Below are 18,795 nucleotides of genomic sequence, written 5' to 3'. Positions count from 1 at the left end.
GTCTATTTAATGGTGATTATTGGATATTTTATAAATCCTTTCTAAGTGCTTTAAAAATTAACTAGATTGAGGAATTGTGACCTTGGATAACCTGTCTTCTTTTTCTTTCCTAGTGGACTCCAGAAGGAAGACGTTTGGTCACTGGAGCTTCTAGTGGAGAGTTCACTTTGTGGAATGGACTCACCTTCAATTTTGAAACAATATTACAGGTAACAGTAATCATCAGACTGTAGCATCCTCCTGTGGTCCTGTAATGAGCTGGAGATACAGTTACTTTGTTGGCGTTTTAAACTTGAAATTGGACAAGTAATTGTTGTGAGTTGATGTCTGCTCCTGTAAAGCCTTCTGTCATACATTCTTTTATATAATGTTTAAACTGTTTTATGTTTTCACAGGCTCATGATAGCCCAGTGAGGGCCATGACTTGGTCACATAATGACATGTGGATGTTGACAGCAGACCATGGAGGATATGTGAAATATTGGCAGTCGAACATGAACAACGTCAAGATGTTCCAGGCACATAAGGAGGCGATTAGAGAGGCCAGGTTTATACACAATATACCATTTTCTGTAGTCCCTATTGTCATGGTTAAATTATTCTCTAAGTGTATTCTGGGTGCAGAGATGCATGGGCTCTGTCAGATTCTGGGATACTTTCTGCACCCTATAAACACAATATTTTTCTTTGTTTTCACACATTCACCATTTTGCTGGCACTTTTCTGAAGTAGTGTTGTCCCGGTATCAGCCTTTGCAATATGTTAGAGATGTATTGTCTGCCGCATTTTGCACTGGTTTTCTCTTTTCATTTATGGTTAATAATGTGTATACGTTATTCCTTTTTATTACCTACTGTGTAAGATAAGAATCTTTCATTCCAAATAAAGAATTCAGTCTTTAATTATACAACTGAATAAAATCTAAAGCCTACAGAAAACACCTTCAGAGTTCACACAAAATACAAGAAAAAAAGGCTTAAGTGAAGACCTGGTTGGCTTGGTTATGCCACGACTTCAAAAGGAAAGTGTAGTAGGACTAAAAACTCACAAGTGACCCTGGATGTGGCAAACGTTAATGGAGTAATGAATGGGTTCTTCAAGCTTTGAAACTGTAAGCAGACCATTGTCAAGAGGACTCTAGGACTTTTTCTTCTGATTCACTGTTGAGAACATCAGTTATGCAAATGTATAATAATAAGTGGAGTTTAAAGTATTTTCAGTGAGTTGTATATTTTTACATATCAATGAGATATGCATAGTAAAACTGGAAAACAAAGTTTCAAAAACAAGCCTGACGAATTGCTGCAGCCTCAGAATAAAGCTAAGCAGCATTCTTTACGGTCGTACCGCCCATGTGTGGGAGGAGGTTGACATCTTTATAGAAACATCATCCGCTGCAGTCACTTGTTTCTACGTTCAGAGCCTTAACAAAAATTGTTGGACTGACATGCTTCTGCAAAGACTGTGCTGTAGTGTCCTGCCCATACATTGAGTTTTCACAGTTGGTTCTTTGTTAGTCACAGGACCCAAAAGTTCAAGGAAGTTCTTAGAGGTAGATGAGAAACGTGATGGTCTTTCATGGCAAGGAGGTAAAGATGGCAAAATCCTTTGCAGGAGATTACCTTTGGCTTCAAACACAGTCTGAAGGTCCCTGTGTTAAAGTTTTCCCTAAAAGGAGCAACATTCATGGAATAGCTTGCCAGGGAGAAGGTGTGAAAGTTTTCCACAGACCTTGCAAATAAACGAGAAACATTGTATGTAGTGATGTTTAGCCACGAGTTTTAAAGAGCCTGTCCAAAATTTTCAGCTCATCATGTCATGAAGTGTCCCAGGCAGAAGAAGCTGATGCTAATTTTTGGAGCGGTATTCCTAATGTGATTTAACAGCGTGTTTGTAGGAATATTGCAAAAACAGATTTCATTTAGTTTCTACACTTAAATGAGCTTCACGTTTTCTGTTGGTATGACAGGAAATATTCTACTGTGGGGAGTGTGGGAAGCATCAGTGCTAGTAATACACCGGTAAAGGTCTCTGAATATCAATGATTGAAAACTAAGACGCAACTGCTGTGTTAAATTCTTCCTTTGATGAGATGCTTTTGTTAGCTGACAACATTCTCTTTAAGGGCTTCTTCACTCTTGGAGTACTTCCCTCTCCTGTTTATAACGCAGCACAGTGTTTTTATTTTTCCCTGTCTGAGAAGCACAGATAATCTGTTAAATGCTGACTTCTTTCCCCTGCTGTGTGTCTTCATGTAACAGTTTCTCACCCACGGATAATAAATTTGCTACATGCTCTGATGACGGCACTGTTAGAATCTGGGACTTTCTTCGTTGCCATGAGGAAAGAATTCTCCGAGGTACGTGTACTAACAGTCCTGATTGGAATATTTAAATAGGGAAGGCATTTGTGGTTAAATCATCACAATACCACAATACCAGCTTACATCTCCATTCAATTTTTTTACATATACACCGTCTCCGCCAGCCTTTTTAAAGAAGCCTGAACTCTCTTTCTGGTTCACAGTCATTTTGTAGATTTTTATTACTACTAAAATCTTTGAATTCTTTGAGCTATAAATTAAATACAACTGTTCCCCTTCTGTCATTCCACCCCCCTCCCCAATTACTTGCTTATCTGTATTTATCTGTTAGGGCTATATTCCTTTTCCTGTCTTGTAGCCCAGGTAGCTTTCTCCAACATAATGACACTATATTTTTTATTTACATGGCTCACATTCTCCTGGTAGTCCTATTACAATGATTACCTGAAGTATCAATAGCTGTACTTCTCATTATTGCTGTTTCTGCAAGCAGGTGTTTAAAAAAATGTATTTTTTTAAAGTATATCACATTTATACATTACATGGCCCACTTGTTATTAAATTTTGGAGGGATTTCTTGTTTACTTTTATTGATTTCATAATTAGAAACTAACGTTTATGATTACTCCCTTCTACAAAAGAAATCCATAGTTTTACCTTGGATTAGGTTAGTTTTAAAGTAAGGCTGTGAAAATGCTAACAATTTATCAGTACCATTTATGTGAAATCAGTGGGTGTTAGGGAATTAACTGTGTTTTATATATGTAATACAAACATCGAGGCAAAAACATTTACATTTAATAAAAACATGTAATCTCGTTGGTTTATTGTTAACTAGGAAGGTAGTTTTCTCAAGTGCTTAATTTGAATTTGTACTGATTTAACAAACATTCTACTCCAATCTCTTGATTTCAGTATAGCATAAAAGTAACATCTTCCTCTGACACATAAATGCAGGGTAGACACATGAGTACCATAGACATTGGGTGTCAAGAAATTACTGTTCAGCAATTTTCCTTTCCTTTCAAGTCTTGATTAAATTATAAGCTTTTAACAATGTTCCAGAACTTTATAAAGCCTTCAGTGTTGATGCTTTCTAGATAAGAAAATAAATGCCCTTGATATTTAACCCATATTTCAAGCCAGTAGTTTTTGAAATCATATTTGTTTAAACATTCCTGGCTTTGCACATTTTGTGTGGGTTCATCCACAGTACTTACTGTATGGTGATAGCTAGTATAAGGATATAGTACGTATTAAAGAGTGTACTCACTATGATGGCTATAATATTGTGTAATTTCAGAACTAGATGGAGTCTTTGGAGTTATTTAGCTGGAGTTATTTTATGGATGAGCATCATAACCCAGCAGGAGTAAATGACATGTTCAGGGTCATCTGAAATAAGTTCAGATCCAGGACTAGAATCTTATCACTTGACTCCTTGCCTAATGCTGTGATAATATTGCATCTTTCCTCTTGATAGAAGTCTTCGCTGTTAAACAGAAATAAGACAGACAACTTTTTCTGGGCTTTGAAAATCCTAAGAAATAAAAAGGAAACATAATAATTGTAGTTACTAAAAGCAATATTCTAAAGTATCAAAACAATTATTTTTACAGAGGACTAGGGAAGACCACAATAATTGTGAAGTCTGATTTAAAATCACTATGTATCTTGGATTAAAAAAGAAAACCTGACATATGATAACATTTTTCAGTTTCATGTTCCAATGAAATGTTACCCAATTTGGTGATGCAGCTGTTTCTAAATAGTACTTAAAAAACTTTTCCTCTGCAATGTAGAATGTATGTGAGATATTCTTCAGATTTGAATTGAGGTGAATTTGGATAATGGTAAATGGATGCTGAGTTATTATCTGCTCCTGTAGCTTAAAAAATATACCAGCATCCTGTCTATATTAATTGAGAGTAGAATTTTCTTCTTTATGTGGGGGCTCTTTTAATTTTAAATTTAAATATTTTAAATTTTGCTACGGAAATTTCAAACATACAAAAGTATAATGAACTTCCATGTACTTTTATGATATGTGTTCTAGCTTATTCACGATTTTTGCTTCCTTTTAAAAATATTTTTTCTTAGTACCTCCATGAGTATATGGGACCAATATGAATCTATTAAACCAAGTTAATTGTATCTCCAAGTAGTAGTTCTAGTAGCAGGCAGGTCTGGTATAGTAGATAAGTTATTAGGTTCCAAGTATCCATTTTCTGTCATTCCCTGTTTTTCTAAATTTTCTGAAATTTAGCAGTGATTATAAAACAGTAAAACTGGTGTTACGATTTTCCTGTTCTTTGCTTGTGGGTTGAGGATCCCCAGGGTGATGGGATTCCAGTTGTCTCAAGGCTGCTGTGAAATTCTTCATATAAAATTTGAAGTGAATTTAATTTAGCTTTTATACATAGAAAATTGGATCACAGAGTCAAATAAGGATAGGATCTTCCAACATCTAAAATGCCAGTTGGCCTCTGTGAAGGGTTGCTGTTCCTGTAACCCACATAGACTCTGAAACACTGGGCAGGTAAGCATACTCCTGCATCATGTTAGTGTTGTACATTAGACTGCAACTTGAGTTTAATTATAAGGAAAATATAAGAGCATTTTAATTGAAGGGGGTGTTTATGATCATGTAGTTCAACTCTATCAAATACTTAACCTTTTCTACATCATTCCTAAAAACCCGTCTTCTACCCATAAACATTTTTAGCATTCTAGTATTCACTACCTCAGATGATTCTCTTTTCCAATTTTGGATAGCTCTAGTTTTCAGAAGGTTCATTCATTATATCAGAAATCTGCTTCTGTATGACTTGTCCTGCCTCTGGATAACAAAAAAATTAGTCTATACTATACTGTCTTCTTCATGGCAGCCCTTTATTTGAAGACTGTTATCATGTCTTCTTAACGTAGACCGTCAGCTGTAAGAATACAGGATCCCTACGCATGGCAGAAGCCATGATACCGTACTACTGACCGCAGGATTTATGGTTACCTTTAAGTGTCCTTTCTGAGATCGTTCTCATGCTTCTTGGAAAAGGAAGAAGTTACACAAGAGAAAGCAATCAGATTTTTAAGGTTAAAACGAACACAGACCTATCGTTACGAGATTTGCTACTCAAAAGATGATGGTGATTGGTCCATAGGTATGAAATTGAATATACTGCAAAATTGAGAAGTGTCATATACCAGTCATTACTAAAGCACATGCAAGTCAGCATATTTTATACACAGTTATTCTTCTTTTGTTTTGTTTTGTTTTTGAGAGAGCAAGCACGCACAAGTGGGAGAGGAGGACAGGGTGAGGGAGAATTTTGAGCAGGCTCCATGCCCAGTGCGGAGCCCGACGCAGGTCTCTATCTCACAACCATGAGCTCATGACCTGAGCCGAAACCAAGAGTCAGACACTTAACTGCCTGAGCTGCCCAGGTGCCTCTATTCTTTTCTTTGGAGCACTCAGTATATGGGCTGGGATTAAAAGAACCTTTAAGCACCAGGAGTACATGAGACTAAATGAGTCTCTGGTTTACTGATACTTATGCATTGGACTCCAAGTGAAACAGAGCCATTAAAATTAATGAGCATATGCTTCTACCATTGGTAGAAGAATCTTTTTAAAAGGTATGACCCCTCTCCTTCTTAAAGTTTAGTAGTGGGGGTGCCTGGGTGGCTCATTCAACTAATTGATTTGGCTCAGGTCGTGATCTCATGGTTTGTGGGGATTGAGCCCTGCGTCGGGCTCCACACTGTCAGTGTGGGTGCTCTCTCCCTCTCTCTCAAAATAAACATTAAAAAAAAAGTTTAGTAGGGAAGATAAGGTATTTTCACATACTTAAGATGGTGGAGAATATGGGAGAAGAGTCATGATAGCGTTAGAAGTGTAGTTTTACCAGTTTTATCAGAGGTCATGATAGTGTTAGAAGTGTAGAGTTAGAATGCACATGAGAAGGGGTAAAAGCATAGAATCAATAAGAACACTGAAACGAATTTTAGAAGCATAATACTCTTAAAAAAGAACCCAGGTTACAAGTTTTAGCATGCTTTAGTTTTTGTTTTACCTTCTTAGTTTTAACTATAGCCGACATATTACACTTAACTATGTATTGGGCATGTTCTAAGAACTTTGTTTAATCTCTGGTAACCCTGTGAGCTGAATACTGTTTGTTCCACACTTCAAACGAATAACCAAGGTATGGAAAAATTAAGTAAACCTGTCTTAAGGTCAGGTAGCTTATAAGAAGTGGGACTAAGATTTGGACCCAGGGTTTTTGGTCCAGAGTTCATACTCAATCTCTATGTTAAACTGCCTCTTTTCTGTTTTAAAAGTGATATCAACATGGATATAATGATGTCTTCCTAAGCTGTGATGACAGAATTGTAGAGTTTCTTTTGGGGGGGGGGGGGGGGAAGAGGAGGAGTTAGAGGGAAGTAATTTAAGTACTCAAGGTCATTTTACTATTCTTTAAAACTGTCCATATTATAGGTTTTCAATGTATGATATATTTAACAACAGAAAAATTAAACTATAGTGAATAGTTTAAACTGAATGGGTTATAAGATATATGCTGGTTTATATAATAAGGACATGGACATAAGGAGTTATCGTGAGATTTATTCGGGGGTAAGGTCTGTTTTTAGTTTTCAGATCTAGCACTCATGGAGAGAAAATGAACCCCTGAGTACACACAACTTAAGAAGAATATTATTAGTACTTTTGATAAATCCTTGTGTATGCCTTCCTTATTGCATTGACTGTGGTCTTTAATAAATGAGATCAATCCCTCTGCAAAGATCTTTTGGTTCAGCAGTGTGTTTTGAAATTTGTGAAGACATGTTTACGAAGTCTGAGTATTCCAAAAATCTTTGATGCTTTACTGGAAATAATTTTACTTATTAAAGTAAACCACATAGTTTATGATTAAGAGACCTACTTTATTTCTATAATGTTTTACAAAACATTCCTCAAGATCCTGTCTGTTCTCCCCCAGACAAAAGCCAGAAACACCCAGTTTCCTTTAAAAGATCCTATAAAAAAAAAAAAAAAAAGGCAAAGCAAAAAAGACTGTATCAGAATAACTCCTTCCACTAACATAGCATATTTTAATATTAAAGCTCTTCAAGGACATCTTACTTAATCATCCAAATAATCATGTAAACCAATTTTACTTATGGACACTGATTTTCTTGGTGTTTCCTTATTTTGAGGAAGTTTATTTTAAGGCTTTTTTCCTTCTCTCCTGTAAGGACTGGATTATGGTAGGTTCTTCTATGTAAAGAATCATCTGAGAATGAGTGGGAAAAAGACTTAATAAGTCTTAACAAGACTTCCAAAGCATATTATTTGGAGAAATTAGTAGGGCTCTGAAATACCCATTTTGTTTGTTTATTTATTTAAAAAATGTATATTTTGAGGGGGAGAGAGCGAGAGCAGGGGGAGGGGCAGAGAGAAGGAGAGAGAGAATTCCCACTGCACTGTTAGCATAGAGCCTGATGAGGGGCTCAAACCTGTGAACTGGGAGATCATGACCTGAGCTGAAATCGAGTTGGATGCTTAACCGACCAAGTCACTCAGGTGCCCCTGAAATATTGATTTTATATGGTACATTCACATTTTTACAGGAATTGTTTTCAGATTTTTATATTGGGCTTTATTCTTTCTATTTCTGTACTTAATTTCAAATGTTGCACATAATATGACAAAAAACTTGTTGAAAATAGATCTGTGGCTTTCTTGGGAAGCCAGAGTTGCATGCTGTTGCCACCAACAGTGTTTTAATTAAGAGTCTAGCAATTTCCAGACACTTTTATATAAAAGATTCTGGTTTCTTGACAGCAACAAATCACAATGATTAATAGTTTAGGCAGTTGAGGGGCACCTGGGTGGCTCAGTCATTTAAGCGTCTGACTTTGGCTCAGGTCATGATCTAGAGAGTTCGTGAGTTTGAGCCCTGCATGAGGCTCTGTGCTGACAGCTCAGAGCCTGGAGCCTGCTTCCGACTCTGTGTCTCCCTCTCTGCCTTCCCTGCTCGTGCTCTGTCTCTCTCAAAAATAAACATTAAAAAAAATAATAATTTAGGCAGTCGATTCCCAGAAAGAATGTGCATCTTTGCATTAATTATTTTATAATTGCTTCAGCTATTTATTTATTTATTTGTTTGTTTGCTTGTTTATTTACTTCTGAGAGAGATAGAGACAGAGTGTGAACAGGAGAGGGAGAGAGAGAGAGAGAGGGAGACACAGAATCCAGGCAGGCTCTAGGCTCTCAGCTGCCAGCACAGAGCCTGATGCAGGGCTTGAACTCATGAATGGTGAGATCGTGACCTGAGCCGAAGTTGGACACTCAACTAAGCCACCCAGGTGCCCCTGCTTCAGTTTATTTTGAGTGAGGCTGAAATTTCCATTTGGTGATGAATTAGTTACCTGGTTATATTGTTAGAGCTTCCCAGCTAGTTAGATCTTTCATAGTTAAAAAAAATTTCTTTAGGGGTTCCTGGATGGCTTAGTTAAGCATCCAGCTCTTGGTTATAGTTTTAAATTATTATTCATATTTTGAGGTGGGGGGTGGGCAGAGAGAGGGTGAGAGAAATCCCAAGCAGGGTCTGTGCTGTCAGCGCAGAGCCCAACGCTGTGCTCAAGCTTATGACCTTTGAGATCATGACCTGAGCCGAAACGAAGAGTCACCCAGGTGCCCCTATCTTTGGTAGTTTTTTTTTTTTTTAATGTTTATTCATTTTTTGACAGAGACAGAGCATGAGTGGGGAGGGGCAGAGATAGAGGGAGACACAGAATCCCAAGCAGGCTCCAGGCTGTGAACTGACAGCACAGAGCCTGATGTGGGGCCGGAACTCACAGACCATGAGATCATGACCTGAGCTGAAGTCGGACGAGCCACCCAAGCTCCCCTCTTTGGTAGTTTTTAAAGTTAAAATTCAGAGCATTGCAAAGAGCTGATGAAATTAGATAAATAGGTAATATACTTTTGGCTTTTTCAGTTTTAGTGGGTAGATCCTTAAATGATTATGATACATTAAAAATAATTGTCAACGAGGGAGGTTAAGTACCAAAACAAATACTGTGTTTTTTATGTTTTTTGTTTTTAACTTAGATGAGAGAGTGAGCAAGTGGACGCAGGGGAGAGGGGCAAAGGGAGAGAGAATCTTAAGCAGGCTCTGTGCTCAATACAGCCCGACATGGGGCTCGATCCCACGACCCTGGGATCTTGACTTGAGCTGAAATCGAGAGCTCAACTGACTGAGGCACCCAGGCACCCCAATACTGTTGTTTTAATAGTTACTTTTTCCCTTTATATTTTAATGATGTGTTAGAAAACCATTTTAAAGTTTGACTTATGTTCTATGTCTGGAATCTATAAGAAGCACCTACAGTGCTGTGGTCTCTTTAGTTATAGAGAGACCAGATTAAGAATTTCTGTTGAAATCAAGAAATGGTATTTCTAAGTCCTATCCCATCCACCCCCCCACCCCATTTATCCTTTTTTATGGATTATTTCATAAACTAGTCTTAGTTTCCCCAACAAGTACTAATAACTTTTTCAAAGCCAATCTGCTGAATCCTCTGTTTTTTTCCCTTTGAAGGTATTTTGCTGTAACTCTCTTTGCTCTCAAAGAGCAAACTTTACCATTATTAGCATTCTTTTGGCATATCACATTTTACTTGGATGATTAGCCCAATGAATTATATCTGCTTCAATTTGCTGATATCTTTAAATACTGTATTGGTCCCTAGGGAATACCAGGAAGGCACAGCCACCACAGGGGGCCAGCAAGCAGACCTCCCAGTTTGGGCCAGGGAACGTTTAAGAGCTCACACAGCAGCCCTCTCATTTTTCTATAGGAAAAAGTTTCCATCATTAAACCCATATATGATATATCCTCCCCACCCCCTGAATTCTAGATCTGTATATAATAAATCCAACCCAACTTTCAAACATAATGCTTTAAATATTTGAAAATGGCATTTAAGTCTCTCTTACCCAAGTTGAATACTTAATCCCTTTACTCTTTCTCGATTTCTGGACCGGCTGCCATTCTGAGCATCTCTAGTGCAGAATTAAGCTTCACCATTCTGAACACCCATTTTTGCTAAATGGGGGAAGGCAGGACACCATACAAATTCACACTAATCATCTAAAACCTGCACATTTTTTAAAGTTTATTTATTTTCGGGGAGAGAGAGGGAGCTGGGGAGTCCAAGCAGGCTCTGCACTATCAGCACAGAGCCTGAGCTGAGATCTAGAGTCAGCTACCCAGGTGCCTCTACATTTGTTCTTATGTAAACTCATAAGCCAGAATTGAGGTTGAAAACCTTAATACTGGGCCTTATATTTATCTTCAGTTAACATTTTATGTATTAAGGCATTAAATTTAACATCACAATATCTTCTTGAATCCTAACACCTAGAGAACTGCCAGCTTTGGATCACCTGTAAATTTGCAAAGCTGGCCATCTAGATTATTAAAAAAAAGATGTTAAACGGGACAGAAGCCAAGTAAAGAACCTTGCAGCCCTCTCTGCAGACTTGCATCACAGGTAACAAAACATCTAGTGGAAACTAACGTTGGAAATGACCTTTCAGTCATGTGGCTATAAAGCCATGATCTTCTGCCATGATCCACAGACTAGTTCAAAAGATTGCCTATTATTTGACTATAATTTCGTTGACACTCCTTCAGTAATTCTGAAAAGAAAATTAAAAAAAGGATTGTTTTAGCATAACTTATTCCAAACCACTGGTTTTTGGTGGAGGCAGTAATACCCTATAATGAACACTTTATGTAAAATAGATTTTTCTTCTCAAGAGTGTGCACTGGTGGTGCCTTTATAAAAAGTTTTATGTGTAGTGGTCATTATCAGTGAAGATAAAGAATGTTTTCAGCACTCTAAAGATTCCTTCATGCCTTTTACTCCACCCAAGCCTTTTGTTAGGTAGGTTAGACCTTCAAACATATTTTCTTTAAATTACTTTCCCTTTTTTTCTACTGTTTTTCAAGGGGTTTTTTGGGGTCATATTGTGGTTTCTTTCTATCATCTCCCTTTCCTTTTTGTAGAGTTGTATTAATTTCCTTGATTTGCCTTTGTGTTCTTTCTTATATTTTTCAATTTGTTTACTTTGAGAGAGAGTGCATGTGCACGGGGCAGGGGCAGAGATCAAGGTGGGTGAGAGAGAATCCCCAGCAGGCTCTGCACTGACAGTGCACATGCAGGATTTGAACTTGTGAACTGTGAGATAACGACCTGAGCTGAGGTCAAGAGTTGGATGCTTAATTGACTGAGCCACCCAGGCAACCCTGTTGTTGTTGTTGTTTGTTTGTTTGTTTTTTTGTTTTAATTTTTTAGCATTTATTTTTGAGAGAAAGAGACAGAGCACAAGTTGGGGGGTGCAGAGAGTGAGAATCTGAAGCAGGCTGCAGGCTCTGAGCTGTCTGCACAGAGCATGATGTGGGGCTTGAATCCACAAATGGTGAGATCATGACCTGAGCCAAAGTTGGACGCTCAACCGACTGAGGCACCCAGGTGCCCCTATTTTTTTTTTTTTTTTTAATAAACATTAAGGGTTTATTTATTTATTTTTAATTTTAGTTTTTTTAGGTAAACTCTAGTCCCAAAGTGAGGCTCATACTCATGATCCCAAGATCAAGAGTCACATGCTGGATCACCTGAGCCAGCCAGGAGCCCTGCCTCTGTGTTCTTTTGAAAACAGTGTTTTATTATTTCTCTGATTAGCTTCATTTACTAGTTTCCTGATACTAAAAGCAACACAACAAAAGTTATTATATAAAGAGATAGTATTGTGTATTATCATCACAGGCTCTGGAACCTGGATGTTAGTCACAGTTTATTCCTTACCAGCCATGAGACATTGGGGCAAGTCACATTCCTGTATCTGTGTTTTCTTCTGTGTAATGGGGATTAATAGTAGTACTGACCTTCCTGAGTAGTGATGAGAATAAAATAGGTTAATTCATGAGAAGCATGTAGTGCCATAAAGAACGTTTGATCAATGTCAGTTATTACCTCATTTCCAAAACTAATTTCAGAGCCTGCTTCCATTTCTCTGCCTACTTAAGGATAAAAATGGTTATTTCAGAAGTATATTTTACGTTTCTCATGTAAATTTTTTCAGCCACTGCCATTAGTTATTGCAGTTGTAAAGGTTCCTGTTTACGAGTGGTCCATAAATAGGACCACTTCTTTAGTGTACGTTCTGCTGGGGTTAGCACTGTGGCCACTTGCTTAAATGTCACGATTTTCCGATGTTTTCAGGTATAAAAAAATTCCACACTCAGAATTGGCCTTTTTAAACAAGATCTCATATGGAAGCATTTAAAGATTCTATTTTATTTCACTATTTAAAAAAAATATTTATTTTTGAGAAAGAGTGTGAGCGGGGGGCAGGGGCAGAGAGAGGGAGACACGGAATCCAAAGCAGGCTTCAGGCTCTGGGCTGATAGCTGATAGCTATTGACTGATAGCTCTGATAGCTATCAGCCCAGAGCCCAGCTGATAGCTGATAGCTATTGACTGATAGCTCTGATAGCTATCAGCCCAGAGCCTGATGCGGGGCTTGAACCCATGGACCGGACTGTGAGACCATGACCTGAGCTGGAGTCGGATGCCCAACTGACTGAGCCACCCAGGTGCCCCTAAAGATTCTATTTTAATTGTTAGATGAATCAAATATTTAATGATTGCCAACTCTGGTCAGTAAAAATTCTCAAGGCATGGCCTCGTCCTTAAGCAGCATTTCCAACATTTCCCTAGTTCTTTCATTTCTTCAAATACATTTTGTGAATTGGGCAAGCACCATGGTGAATGTGAATGCTGAATACACTGAAAATCAAGTTGTCACAACTCATCACACCTCTACAGACTGGTCACTGGTGTCTAGACTGTTTCACTGGGACAACATTTATTGTTCTCTGGGGGGAGGAACAGGTTTTTTCCTATTGACCAAATTTAATCACAGTAATTTCTGACTCCATTTAGTAATGAAGTTGGATGAGCTAGTGCTAACTGTGGTAGAATATCATTTCTGTTTATCCTCTTTGATGAGTAAGGTGGTCAGTGGTAAGTTAGGGGTCTTGGGGAAGCTAATTCTATGTATTTTCTGTCCTAGTAGACGGGACTTAAATACAGAAACCTAATGTCATTTTTTGGGGCCTTCTGATCAGCCTCTACCCCATCCCATCAGACTAGCTGGGATGTCACCTGTTCTACCCCAAAAGTCTTTGGTGGAGTTTGTTGGAGGGTGGGAGGCTAAATCCTTATCTCAGGTGTGGCAGATATTGGCCCTACTGATAAAGTGATTCTAAGAGCAAATAGAATGGTATTAAAGGAGATACGAGGCATTAAAGAACACTGTAAGTTTAGTAATTCCCAAACTTAAATTCTGCTTTTTTGAGGTCATACAATACAGTGCCCAGTTTTAATGTTATTTCTGTAGGCCCTGAATGTTAAATACTGTGGAAGTTTGGTTATTAATAGTTTACATGTTTCATCATTTTCTAGAAATTTATGGAAACTTTCATTTACATCTTTTAAAAGTGTATTATTGCTTTACAGATTTATTGTTTTAATGTGTCATGCAAGTGTAAATTACCAAGGATCTTCTTGGTAAAAATAAAATGCTTATTTAAACAAAAATTCGGGCTCACCCAACCTGGGTGACTCAGTTGGTTAAGTGTCTTGACTTTGGCTCAGGTCATGATGTCGCACTTCGAGAGTTGAGCTCCGCGTTGGGCTCTGTGCTGACAGCTCAGGGCCTGGAGCCTGCTTCGGATTCTGTGTCTCTCTCTCTCTCTCTCTCTCCCCCTCCCCTGCTTATGCGCGCGCTCTCTCTCTCTCTCTCTCTCTCTCTCTCTCTCTTAAAAAAAAAAATTCTTCAAGTGATTTGCTAGGCATTTTATTTGGTTTATTAAGTTCTAGAAGAGAAATTATTAAGTCAATTACTGTAAAATACTTTAACTCTTTGAATGAACTGTTTGAAATTTAGGTTTTTTTTTAATATTTGGCCTTTTTTTTTTTTTAAGGGAAAAAAAACACTGCTGCCCTCCCACACTGGGGAAATCAGGTGGTGACAGTTCTGATTTAAGAATTGGATATTAGATATTGATGCTTATGAAATGAAAGGTATTTGAAAGAGGAGAGTTTTAGTCCTGGAGGAGGCACACCAAGGTCTGTGATATCATAAAGGATAAAACTTGGCACTATTAGGATTACACTGTAAAGAGAGAGTAGTCAACAGTTTGGTGTCTTTTTTCATTGTTATTGTAGAATGACACTTGAATTAAATGTGCTAAAATTCACTGGGTCGTAATTCTCCTTTTCATAGAAAAATTGTAGAAGAGGTTTATAGAGGAGGCAGGGAGTTAGTGGAAAAGTCAGCCTTCTTAATTGGATTATCTCTAATACTCTAATACAAATACAGATGAAAGGATATAAACGTACTATAAAATGTAACTTAGAATATTTAGCCCATTATTCTCCAAAATACCTAATACCTCCTTCACCACATGGACTTGGAGACCACAAATTCTCTTTTCCTACTGTAAGTCACACAGGCATTACTTCATATAATATGTATTATCTTTGAACAAGCTTTTAAATAGTTTTTTAAAAATTGGTTCTCATTTTTATATTGAAATCATAGGGTTTTTTAATGTTTCTATTTTATTTTTGAGAGAGAGACACACACAGCAGGGGAAGGGCAGAGAGAGATGAAGACAGAATCTGAAGGGCTCCAGGCTCCGACATGGGGCTTGAACTCAAAGACTGCAAGATCATGACCTGAGCGGAAGTCGGACACCCAACCGACTGAGCCACCCAGGTGCTCTGAAATCATAGTTTTTGGTTTCTGTTTTTTTTTTTTAAATATTTATCAGAGAGAGACAAAGTGCAAGCGGGGGAGGGGCAGAGAGGGAGAGGGAGACACAGAATCTGAAGCAGGCTCCAGGCTCTGAGCCGTCAGCACAGAGCCCAGTGCGGGGCTCAAACTCACGAACTGCAAGATCATGACCTAAGCCGAAGTTGGATGCTTCACTGACTGAGCCACCCAGGTGCCCCTTAAATCATAGTTTTGAACTACATAATGGCATCAGAAGATGAGTTTAAATCATTGCTCCTTCTACTTGTAACAAGGTTTTCATGATTCATAGAAAGTAAGTGGTAATGCCTATCTAACGGAAATCAGATTGTAATATATACAACACTTCATGTGCTACACAGATGAGAGGGTAGTGGTGATGAATGTATTTTTTTCTCTGAACCAAAATTCCCATACAGTGCAGGTTGCTAAGAAATGATGTGCCTTCGAAGACTGTGACTTTTATGTGATGATCCACACTTAGTCTTCCAAGTCCAGGAAGGACACAGTAGGCACTTGGGGAAGTGGGGTGTGTGTGTGTACACACACACACACACAACCCATGTCCCCACCTCCTAGACATGAAAATCTTTCAGTTTTATCTAAAAGGTAGGTAGGTAATGGGAGCTTTATTTTCATAGGTTTGTAAAAATCTGATTATACAATTGACACTTAAAAGGTGTTTTCTGCCTTATCTTTGGGGCAGAGAAGGGTTTTTAAAAAAATTATTATTCCCCTCAGGTTCTTTAGGACTTCTAGTTTTTTAGTGTCTTCAGTAGATTTATTTGTGTTGTAAGGACTTGTTTTTTTTCTAAGTTGGTATTCTTGGTTTTTATACCTCTGTGTGGTGTGATTTATACTTACAAAAATAACATTTAGCTGCAAAGTGGGGAGATTTTGCACATTGAGAAAGTCTTTCAGTGAAGAGCACATAGAAAAATTTTGCTTTCCTTTTCCTCTCACAGCCTGTTATCCAGATTTTCTAGTAGTTATGGTGAACACTATTTAAAGAAAAAGTTACCCTCTGCCACCTTTTCTTTTCCTTATACCTTTGGCTTTATTATTGTTGGGTATCTTACTGGAGTCCTTGTTTTAAAACACTTCTGCATCTGGGTATAGCCCAGATATGTGAGCATGTCCCCAATTGACATGGTTCCTGGCGAATGCCTGCTCATTCTTTTTTTTTTTTTTTTAAACTTTTTAATGTTTATTTATTTTGAGAGAGACAGAGTGTGAGCAGGGGAGGGGCAGAGAGAGAATGAGACACAGAATCCAAAGCAGGCTCCAGACTCTGAGCTGTCAGAACAGAGCCCGACGTGGGGCTCGAACTCACAAACCACAAGATCATGACCTGAGCTGGAGTTGGACGCTTAACCAACTGAGCCACCCAGGCGCCCCTGCTCATTCTCCTAATGAACATTGCTAGCTGGGCTTTTCCTACATGCCTTAACAATTTTCAGTACGATTGTCATTAATGCTTTTTATTTTATCTGAACTTTCAACACATGTTAGCATGGTCTTGACATTAAAAGCAAAATGGAAGAAGTGTTATACCAAAGTTATCCAAAGTTGCCCTCTCTGTGAATTGTGAGATGTGTACTAGTAAGCCATATTTTGGAACCGTTTTGTAACCCTAGAACATGTAGTCTATTTTCATTCCACCATTAGTATTTACAGACGTCAATACCCTTCATTCAGAGACCTCCAGGAACACTTGTAATTGAGCAAGTTGGATTTATTACTCTCTGCAGCAAAGAATACAGACCATAGAGAACTATGGGGTGTCTCAGTGAGAGGGTGTTACAAAGATTGTATTATAGGATCTGGGCTTTGGGTGATTTGGGGGAGGGAGGACTGTCACTCATTTAGCATAAGAGACATTTTATATTTTGTGGGTTGAACGGTGATCTTTTTTTGATCTGACTTCATTATGGTCTCAGAATGACAGAGATGTCTGGAGAGATCAGGAGAGCAAAATGGTAAATGTCAAATCAGTTTGTAATAACATTGCGGCTTAGCTGTGAGTATTAGATTATTTCTCAGGGGTCAGAGACTGCCTTTTTTTTTTTTTTTTTTTTTTAAACTTAAAAGCATTTAAATCCAAACTGGCTTCTCATTCTGTAGAAACCAGCTTGGGGTGGGGGGAGGTTAGCATTCAGTAGCCGTGACATTGGGCATGTCATTGGAACAAGCTGCAGTGGTACCAATAGTTATGTTTTTATAAAACAAAACAGTTGGGAAGCACATCAGTTTTCAGCTGGCTAGAAGTGGTGGATAAAATACAAACATGTTCTTTTTAATAAAAGAAATGAGATGTGTGAGTTTTTCTGCATTAATCTCTCTGGGGGATCCCAGGGTTTACCCCACTAAATTTGGTATCCAGGGATTGGTTTGTAGTGCTTCAGGGGTGGTTTATTTCCATCTGGGAAGGGTCAGTCATTCATTTTCTATATTATCTATGTTAATATAAAGCAGTAAATACCAAAGGGATTTTAAAGATTTAAGAACTCTGTCAAATACGAGTAAAAATTATAATAATTGGGGTTCCTGGGTGGCTCAATTAGTTGAGTGTCTGACTTTTGATTTCGGCTCGGGTTGTGATCCCAGGGTTGTGGGATCAAGCCCCGTGTCGGGCTTTGTGCTGAGTGTGGATCATGCTTGGAATTTTCTTTATCTTTCTGTCTGTCTCTCTCCCCCCTCACACACACACACACACACACACACACACACACACACACACACACTCTCTCTCTCTCTCTCTCTCTCTCTCTCTCTCTCTCTCTCTCCAAACAAACAAAAAATTATAATAATTGTAAAAATTCCTTATGAACTGTCAGATTGACTTAAGGTAAAAAAAGAAAAAAGGATCATGTTTTCATAGCTCCATTGTCCATCTTAGTCATGTTCATCAAAGAGCACGAAAGGGAAATTTATATCTATTCATTTATTCAAATAATTGCTGCTTACTAAGTGCCAGGCCCTGGGTATGGAAGAAGGGGTCAAATAGCCATTCCTGTCTTCATGAGCAATACTAGTGGTAGCTGATTTTTGCTTTACAGTCATCACTTTTAATAGTCTCTTAATTTCACATATATTCTAGACTAAGCACTGCATGATTTTATTACAGTATACAGAAGAATATATGTATGATTAATAAGGTAGTTTTATAGTTTTTGTAGCTTTAAAAGTAGTAATTTTTAAAAATCACATGTTTCTGGAGCATCAGCTCAGGCAGGTCCAGAGATACTTCTAAATTGGAGGTCTTGAGGACAAAATTTTGTGTCCTAGTAAACTGCAATATGTATCAGTTGCTTCTTTATATATCTTCATCTTGAATAACAAGTTGAGGGTATTCTCCTTAATACTGAAAAAAATAAAAACTGTGGTAAAAATAAAAATGAGTAAGTGTTAGAACTAGAAAAGTTAGGTTAGTAGTTAAGACTTAGCTGAGTAGCACGTTTGGGTGGTGTCACAAGAAGGGAGAATGCAAAGTGTGTAGTTCCATCAGGCAAGATACCTTCTAGGCAAACCAGTCTTCCTCCTGCAGTACTACTAGATCTGTTGTTGGTCTGTG

The 18,795-nt window shown here is 38.0% G+C and overlaps 1 protein-coding gene across 4 annotated transcripts in view; it reads left to right on the top strand.

The window, feature by feature from the left end:
• Positions 1 to 18,795, top strand: part of WDR33 (WD repeat domain 33) — a 106,763-nt gene that overhangs the window by 42,696 nt on the left and 45,272 nt on the right. For all 4 annotated transcript variants that reach the window (XM_049615779.1, XM_049615778.1, XM_049615781.1 and 1 more), the window contains exons 5-7: positions 114 to 209; positions 396 to 547; positions 2,262 to 2,359. In XM_049615779.1, the coding sequence (XP_049471736.1) occupies positions 114 to 209; positions 396 to 547; positions 2,262 to 2,359 (346 nt within the window). The remainder of the gene's footprint in view (positions 1 to 113; positions 210 to 395; positions 548 to 2,261; positions 2,360 to 18,795) is intronic.

This window comes from Panthera uncia (assembly GCF_023721935.1).
Source record: "Panthera uncia isolate 11264 chromosome C1 unlocalized genomic scaffold, Puncia_PCG_1.0 HiC_scaffold_3, whole genome shotgun sequence".
NCBI lineage: Eukaryota > Metazoa > Chordata > Mammalia > Carnivora > Felidae > Panthera > Panthera uncia.
Note: the sequence above shows the minus strand (reverse complement) of the source record. Positions and strands in the feature narration are given on the sequence as shown.